Here is an 8,751-nt window from a genome sequence, read left to right as displayed (position 1 = left end):
TCTGTGCTCTGTGGCCCGGGCTCTGTACTGTGGGCTATGCACTTGTTAAAAGCCTGTTCTCCTGGCTGGCAAAATAGCTCTGCGGACTAAACACCTGGTTAGGCAAGTGCAGGGACCAGGGCTTGGCACACATGCTGTGCTGGCCCCGCCCCTAGGCATGCTGAGCTGGCCACCAAGACTGGGCATGGTGGTGCATGCCTGTAATCCCAGCGCTGGGGAGGCTGAACACAGGAGGATCACTATGAGTCTGAGCTGCGAAGCGAGCCCCTGTACCAAAAAAAAAAAAAAAAAAAAAAAAAGCCTGTTCTCCAGTGTCAGCTGGGGCTGAATGTGAGCTCTGTCTCCACCTGCTGTGTGGTCTTGGACAATCTGCTGACCCTGTGGGTGGACGGCTCCTTTTATGTCAATAGGATGCGAAGAGGCCTTCCATCCTGGACTACAAGGAGGACTGTATGCCCTCAGTAGCCCGTGGCCCTAGCTGGGTGGCATTCAGTGGAGGTGGCCTGAGGCCACGGGGATATGACACGCACCTCTAGAGCTATGAGGGGAGGGCAGGGGCCTTCTCTTTCTCATTCTGCTTTCCTTATTCTCAAAGCCCCCAGTGGCAGGTGTTTGCTCAGGTGGCCTGGGGAGTCACCTTGCAACCCAGGAAGCTTGGTTCCCTTGAGCTCTGCTATATTCCCCTTGGGGGCAGCCAGGTCTCTAGGCACTCCATCTCTGGGAATCTGTGCTTGCAGGCAGCCGGGCGGCACTGTGCTCGAGGTGAGAGGCCCGCAGCGTTGGCTCAGGCTTCCATCTCGGCCCCATCTTCACCAGCCGGGTGACCCTGGTCAAAGTGCTTTACCTCCCTGGGCCTCCAGTTCCTCATCTGCCAGGTTACAGGCCGTCTGCATCCCTGAAAGGGGCAATGCAAACTGAAACTTGAGGGCTTTTGTTTAAAACTTAAGAAGTTCTGCCTTCCGCCACAGCAACCATTGAAAAAGAGTAGCCATGGCCCTCCGCTATCCCATGGCCGTGGGCCTCAACAAGGGCCACAAGGTGACTAAGAATGTGAGCAAACCGAGGCACAGCCGCCGCCGCTGTGGACGTCTTACCAAACACACCAAGTTCTTGCGGGACATGATCCGGGAGGTGTGCGGCTTCGCCCCCTATGAGCGGCGCGCCATGGAGCTGCTCAAGGTCTCCAAGGACAAGCGCGCCCTCAAGTTCATCAAGAAAAGGGTGGGGGGGCTGCGGAGATGGCTCAGTGGAATAAGCGCTTCCCAGGCAAGCGCAAGGGCCTGAGTTCAATCCCCGGTTCCGCAAACAAAACAAAACAAAAACAAAAACAAAAACAAAAAGCTTTCACTAAAAGACTCATGACCTAATAAATAAACTCAGCAACATAGCAAGATACAAAATCAACAAACAAAGAAAAGGGTGGGGACGCACATCCGCGCCAAGAGGAAGCGTGAGGAGCTGAGTAAGGTACTGGCCACCATGAAGAAGGCAGCTGCCAAGAAGGACTGAGCCCCTCCGGAATAAAGCTTTGCAGGAAAAAAAAAAACAAAAAACAAAAAACAACAAAACTTAAGAAGTTCCAAACAGCGACAGGAGCCCATGGACTCCGGGTGGAACTGGCGAGGTCGCATGCCCAGCAGCCGTTCCTGGGGATTGAATCCAGGGCCTTTGTGCTGAGCTACATCAGCAGTCCTTTTCATTTTTTACTGAGATACAGTCTTGTTAAGCCTCTAAATTGTCCAGGCTGGGTGCAAACTTTCCATCCTCCTCCCTCTGCCTCCCAAAGTGCTGTGGTGTGCGTTACAGTCTCCAGCTGCAGACACTCTGAATGGTGCTGGGTTTTGTCTCTCTTGCTCAGAGCTGCATGCAAAGTGCCTGGAACAGTGAGCACAACTTCAGTGAATGTTTGTTGAATGACTATGTGAGTGAATGAGTGGAGGCAAAAAGTATCAGCTGGTGGAGGAGGGGATGGGGCTAGACTCACCTCTGCCACGTTCCTTTCCAGGACTTAGTTTCTCCATCTGTAAAATGGAAGTGGTGGCCTAGCTGATCCTGAACCCTCCTTCTAGGTCTACAGTTTTGCCCTCGTTCAAAGTAGATCAGAGCTCTGCTTTTGGGATTTGCCCTCTGAGGCAGGAACTATCCTGGCTTGTCCTTGCCTGTAGCTTGGATCTGCAAAACAAATGTGGAGAATGCCCTGTAGAATTTGCCAATGAGGTCAGTAGAGAGAAGTCTGGGCTGAGATAAGTCAGTGCATCTTGATTTTGATATCCTTGGGCAAATGATATAACCTTCGAGGGCCTCAGTTTTCATGTCTGTAAAAGGGGATAATAATGCTACTCCCGTGCTGTGACACATACCTGTAATCCCAGCACTTTGGGAGGCTCAGGCAAGAGGATCCTAAATTTGAGCCCAACCTGAGGACAACACACCAGGGAGACATGCCAGAGATGGCTGGGCCAGGGAGGGGACATCTGCACTGAGAGGGAAGTGACTAAAGGCTACTTGCAAAAGTCTGGAGGCAGAGTGTGCAGCAGACAGTTTGGCAGCAGGACACAGGGTGGGCCCTGCTCACCTTGGAGGTGGTGAGCTCCCTGTGGCAGGGAGGGTGTCCCCACCAGGAAAGGCTGCCATCTCCAGTGGGAAGTTAGGTTGGAGGAGCAGAGGTTGGAGCCAGGTTGTTTGTATCGTTAAAGCCTGGATTTGGACTTTGCCTGAAGCCCAGAGATCCCCAGTTGACCCAGAGTCCTGACTTTGGAGGCCCCAGGCTGCTCAGACAGGCGTGGAAAGAAGAGAAGGAAACAAAGGCCATTTCTGGGGCTCAGGTTCTCTAGTGTCCAGGGGAGCTGGCTTTGTGCCTTCCCCAAGTTGAGCAGAGAAAGTAGAGGGCCATGGGGAGCCCCTGAGGGTCCCATTGCTTGGTTCTGGGGAGCCCTGGGCACACTCTCCTTTCCTCACTTTCTCCAGGGATGCGCATTCTCGCCCATTTCTCTGATTCTTGGCTAGAGGTGCCATGTCCTTCCCCTCCACACCCCTCAGGAAAAGGTTACTCCTAAGAAAGTGCAGGGACTGGATTAGTGTAAGCAGGCCGGGTTTGACCTGTGCTTGCCATTGTCCCATTTCAGGGACACAACCTGCGTTCCTTCTGTTCCCGGCCTCCCAGCCTTGCCAGGGGACCCTGGGGACCTGATGTCAGTCCCCTCCTGCTTCCTACACACAGCCACCTGGCCCTGCTTGGCTGTGCTGTGGCAGGGAGCACGCAGCATGGAAAATGATCCAATGTTTGCACCCTTGGGCGCCAGGCCTGAGCCCACGCTGGCCTCTCTCCTCAGGGCTGGGCAGCCAGTCCCTCGACCTTAGCTGTGCAGGTGTAAGCGCATCATTCGGCAAAGGCATTGAATTGTGTTAAAAGTTTCACTAAAGTAAGACACTTTGCTGCTAATCCTCAGAATCCTCTGCGTCCCTATGAACACCTCGTTCTGCCATTCTTGCCTCTCTGTCTTTCCTGTCTGTCTGTCTCTGTCTCTGTGTCTCTGTCTCTCTGTCTGTTTGTGTGTCTGTGTGTCTGTGTGTCTGTGTGTCTGTCTGTCTGTCTGTGTGTCTGTCTGTCTGTCTGTCTGTCTGTCTCTCTGTCTCCAGGAGGAAACGTTCATTTAACTCACAGTCTGCAGAGGTTTCAGTCCATAATCGGCTGGCTCCGAATCAAGGTAGATGGCAAAGAAGGTGGCAAAGCAACAAGGGCCACCCACAGCTCTTCTGTCCTTTGTGTCACCCAGGCTACTCGGGCAGGCAGAGCTCGTACCCTTAATCCCAGTGCCCTGGAGCCTAGCACTGTGCCCTGCATCAGTCACACACTCTGGATCCAGCCATCTCTGAAAAGGACCCACCAGTGACTGCATGAGGCTTTGGGGCGGGGGGCAATTTAGACGGAAACCGTAACATTCCACCCCTGGTCCCCGAAAGATTAATTCACATCCTGTTATGCAAAAGCCCATCTCCAAGAATTGCCAAAATCCCAATAGTTTCAGCATTGCTGAAAAATCCAGCACCTGTCTCTGTCTCTCTGTTTCTCTCTACCTGTCTCTGTCTCTCTCTGTCTTTCCCAAAGTTGGGATTTAAGGCAAACTTTTAGCTGGAAGTCCCTGTGCAAGTGAAAAGAAAGTTAAACACTTTCAATGGCACAAAGATAGACATTTCTATTCCAAAAGTTACAAATAGGTCAGGTATGGTGGTGTAGGCCTGTAATCCCAGCACTTAGGAAGCTGAGGAAGGAGGATTGTTATGAATTTGAGGCCAGCCTGGGCTACATAGTGAGTTCAAGGCCAGCCTGAGCTGCGCAGTGAAACCCTGTGTCGAAAACACCAAAACACAAACAAACAAACCAACCTACAACAGTTAAAAATAGGGGAATACAAAGGAATGGGCCCAGAGTCCTTGCTACTTTCTGAAGTAGTTCTGCAAGTCTCTTTCATGAGTGTCTTTCATTGCACTGTTGTGGCTGCCTCAGTATCTTGAATAGATTCAAAACATTTCTTGTTTATGATCATTTTAACTTTCGGGAAGAGCCCGAAGTCACAGGGTGCCACATCTGGTGCATAAGGTGGACGAGGACACAGCATCATGTTTTTACGAGCCTGCCTTTCTCCTGGTTGGTGCTTGGCAACCACGGTCACTGAATTTGTGCTCACATGTTGTGAAGACCCTCAGGAAAGAGGGCCTCCAGACCTGCCTTCAGAAAGTGGCAAGAACCATTGGATGAGTGTGCTCTGGGCTGGGGGAAGATTTGGAGGGATGAATGACAGGCAGGCTTTTGCTGTAATGAAGCTTTAAATGTTCACTGTGTCACTAATCTTGCATGTGCTGCGTGCGTCCTGGTGTATACCTGTGAAACCTCTGGGGAAGGGACCAGCGTGTGTGGGGGTCATTCATCCCTTCTGCATCTTCCCCTGGCCTAGAGCACGCTGATCCCATGGTTCTTGCCTCGCCTCCCCCCATGCTCCTCAGCCCAACATCTTCCTGTGTTGTCTTTTCTTTTTTGGTCATTACTGATGACTGACTGGTCACAGAGCTTCCAAGGACCCAAAGCTTGATGGGGTAGAAAACAGAGGCCACAGTGGTCACCTCCATGCTCCTGCTCCTGACACCTCTGTGCCTCAGTTTCTCCACCTGTACATTGGGGTTGTTATGAGGATCGGAGGTGACATGTGGAAGGACATAGAGGGGACGTTGTTTGGTCCATGTCCCAGTCAGTGGGACTGTAGCTTTTTATAATAACTACTTAGCCCCTAAACCAATTCTGGAAAGATTTGGCCTGGGAGTCCAAAGGGTGCTATGGGGTAGAGTTGTATGTCCACCCAGGGGTCACTGAGACATAGGTCTCAGGTACCTGCCTGCTGGGGAGGTGGGGAGGTGTTGGGTACTGACTGGGGGGGGGACCAGAGAAATCACAAATGATGAATCTTTTTATTATTTTTATTTTTGGGGAGCACTAGAGATTGAATCCAGGGCCTTCACACTGAGCTACACCCCTTAACACTTTTTTATTTTGAGAGAGGGTCTCACTAAGTTGAGATTGGATTTTATCTTGAGATCCTCTTGCCTCCTCTTGCCAGGGGTGACAAGTGGGTGCTGCCACACCCAGCTCAGAAATGAATCCCTTAGGCTCACGGGTGGCCATCTGAGGACAGTAAACCAGGGAAGGCGGGTGGGACGGTGTGCAGCTGTCTCAGTCCATTTTGTGCTGCTGTAGAGAACATAGTCCTGGCCTGGGGTGCACCTGTAATCCCAGAGAGGCTGAGGAAGAAGGACCATTGCAAATCCAAGGCCGGCCTGGGCTGCATAGCAAAACTCTGTTTTAAAAAGAAAATAAACAAGAAACCAAACAACAACAACAACAACAACAACAACAACAACAACAACAACAAAACAAACCAGCAGCAACAAAGCAAAGCACATATGTGAGGCTGTCTATTTTATAAGGAAAAGAGTTGTTTGGTTCACAGTGCTGCAGGCTGCAAAGTCCAAGTGTGGGCAGCCACATCTGGTGAGGGCCTTGTGGTGCATGTGACCTGGTTCCTGGCGTCCCTACAGTGAGTGTAGGGGAGCTAAGCCCTGGGTTGCTTCACTTTTAAGGCACCCAGTCTGGGTTCTCGCTGGACTCTTGGAGAAAAGCAGCAATTCCTCTTCAAAAAGCAGAGGGGCCCACTGCCTCCCAGCACTGTTTCAGTGAGTCCAGAAGGGACAAAGCGTATCGAAAGCAGAGCAGTGGTCTTTCCACAAATGAAGGTCACTCAGGACTTGTGGGATGGCCCATGACACACATGCAGGGCCAGGGAGATGGTTCAGTGGAATAAGCACTTCCCTGGCAAGCTCAAGGGCCTGAGTTCAATTCTTGGTTCCACCAAAAAAAAAAAAAAAGACACACATGCAGTGCCTAGAAATGGGGGTGTCCTGGGGCCCCAAACTAGAGCTGCCCCAGATGCCTCTCCTGTGTGCTCACAGCATATGGGCAGCTTTTGGGGTGTTGAAACGATGATTTTCTCTCTTAGAAAGAATCTGGGCCTTTAAAAATCTTTTGTGAAGATTCAGATAAAGGCTGGGTGTGGTGGTGACTACACCTCCAATCCCAGCACCCTGGGAGGCTGAAGCCTAGGATTGCAAGTTTGAGCCCAGGCAACTTAGCGACTTAATGAGACCCTGTTTCAAAATAAAAGACAACGCAGAAGCCCTCTGCCATGGCATCGCTGGGCTCCCTCTGAGCTGTAAGCCTGGTCTTGGTAGAAGTGCCATTTATCAAGAGCATTCCTTCCAGAGCCGAGAACCTTCTAGAACCAGACTGCGGCAAGTGTTTCAGCTTCTCCTAAGTGCCTCGTTCCACTGCCAAGTGGATTAATGAAACTTTTAATTACCACTCTGACTTCTAAACAGAGTGAGCAGATTGGGGGTTACCTGTACCCCAGGCCCGAGGTGACAGCAGGCAGGATCTGGGTTCAGGTAGCATTTTTGGGTCTCCCTTCCCTTTTGCAAATGGACCTATGAGGGGCTGGTGAGATGGCTCAGTGGTCTAAAGCACCTACTTGGAACAAGTTCAGCAAAGCACAGGGACCACGGTTCGATTCCCCAGCACCACATGCCAGCCAGCCCCGCCCCCTGGTGGGCTGAGCTGGCCACACACACACACACACACACACACACACACAAATAAATAAAATTTAAAAAACAAAACAAAAAAAAAAACAAATGGACCTATGAGAACAACCTCACAGATCCTCTGGATTTGACTTAAATCTTCTAGACAGTAAAGTGCCTGTTTAGGCAGACGCAGGGACCAGGATTTGATCCTCGGGCCTGCCATGCCAGCCCTGCCCCTGGGGCACGCTGAGATAGCAATTGAAACTGGGCATGGTGGCGCACGCCTTTAGTCCCAACTCTTGGGGGAGGCTGTAAATGGGTGGATCACTACAAGTCCAATATAGTAGTGAGACCCTGAACACCCTGTAGACCCTTCCCTAAAATACAGGAAAAAAAAAAAAAAAAAAAAAGAAAAAAGAATGGGTATATAGCTCAAGATGAAGACCTTGGATTGAACCCCTAGTTCTGGAAACAAAAAATGGCATTGGAACTGGAGATTTGTTTAAAAACAAACAAATAGAACCCTGGCTAGCAGGTCCTCACAGGTTATACAAAAATGAGCTCCAAATGGATCATCAACTTCAATGTAAACTCTAAAATTAAAATCTAGAAGGAAAGGCAGGAATAAATCCGTTGCAAGTTTAGATGAGGCCACGTATTACTTTAGATCCATAAGGTATAGATTAAAAAAAGTGCTAGATTAGATTTCTTTAAAATGACTTTTAAGGGCTGGGGAGATGGCTCAGTAGAACAAGCACTTGCCTGGCAAGCACAAGGGCCTGAGTTCAATCCCTGGTTCCTTCAAAAAAAAAAAAAAAAAAACACTTTTAAAAGACGCTTTTATGAAAATGAAAAGATAAGCCACAAAGCAGGAGGGAAAACTTGCAAAACACACGTGGTAAGAGATTTGTTATCTATGAGTTCTGAAAACTTCATCAGGAGACAACACGTAGCCCCCATTAAAAGTGTCAAAAAGATCCAAATAGTTTCTGCAGCTTCTTAAGGAGAAATGCGGGTGGCAAATAAGCCCAAGAAAGGAGCTCGGCAGCACCATTGTTAGGGAAATGCAAATGAAAGCTACCACCGGATAGCCCAAGATACCCGGGATAGTAACTTACAAAAACAAATTAACAAAAGAAGCTTTGTTATGTCAGAATTCTCATGCAGTTGTGAGCCGCTTTGGAAGAGAACATGGCAATTTCTTTAAGAGTAAATATATACTCGCTGGACATGGTGCTGCATACCTGTAATCCCAGCAGCCTGGGAGGCTGAGGCAGGAGGCTTGTAAATTTGAGCCTAGCCTGGGCAATAGAGCAACATAGCAAGATCCCATCTCAAAGTAAAAAAATTAAAAGAGGGCTGGGCTCCGTGCCAAGGCCCTCGGTTCGGCCCCCAGGACTGGCAGGGCTGATGATGCCAACAGGTAAGCAAGCGCTGACTGCATGGCATAGCAGTTTCACTTTTAGAAATTTACCCAGAAATGAGAAACAAAGGTTTGTATTTGCACAAAAACCAGTGCACAAACATTTATGGCAAGTTGATTTCTAATTGCTCTAAAGCAGACAACTCATGGGGCTTGTGAATTAGCTCAGTTGTTTGAAGCGCCTGCTTGGGCAAACT

At 49.8% G+C, this 8,751-nt stretch overlaps 1 protein-coding gene across 1 annotated transcript; it reads left to right on the top strand.

Annotated features, from left to right (window-relative positions):
- The first annotated feature begins 990 nt into the window (after positions 1–990).
- LOC101561782 (60S ribosomal protein L36-like) lies at positions 991–1,509 on the top strand. Its single transcript, XM_004630414.1, has 2 exons — positions 991–1,221; positions 1,414–1,509. Exons 1-2 carry the CDS (start codon positions 991–993, stop codon positions 1,507–1,509), a joined length of 327 nt encoding a protein of 108 aa, XP_004630471.1.
- Positions 1,510–8,751: the final 7,242 nt, after the last annotated feature.

This window comes from Octodon degus, unplaced genomic scaffold (genome assembly GCF_000260255.1).
Source record: "Octodon degus isolate 3935 unplaced genomic scaffold, OctDeg1.0 scaffold00035, whole genome shotgun sequence".
In the NCBI taxonomy this organism is placed as follows: Eukaryota; Metazoa; Chordata; class Mammalia; order Rodentia; family Octodontidae; genus Octodon; species Octodon degus.
Note: the sequence above shows the minus strand (reverse complement) of the source record. Positions and strands in the feature narration are given on the sequence as shown.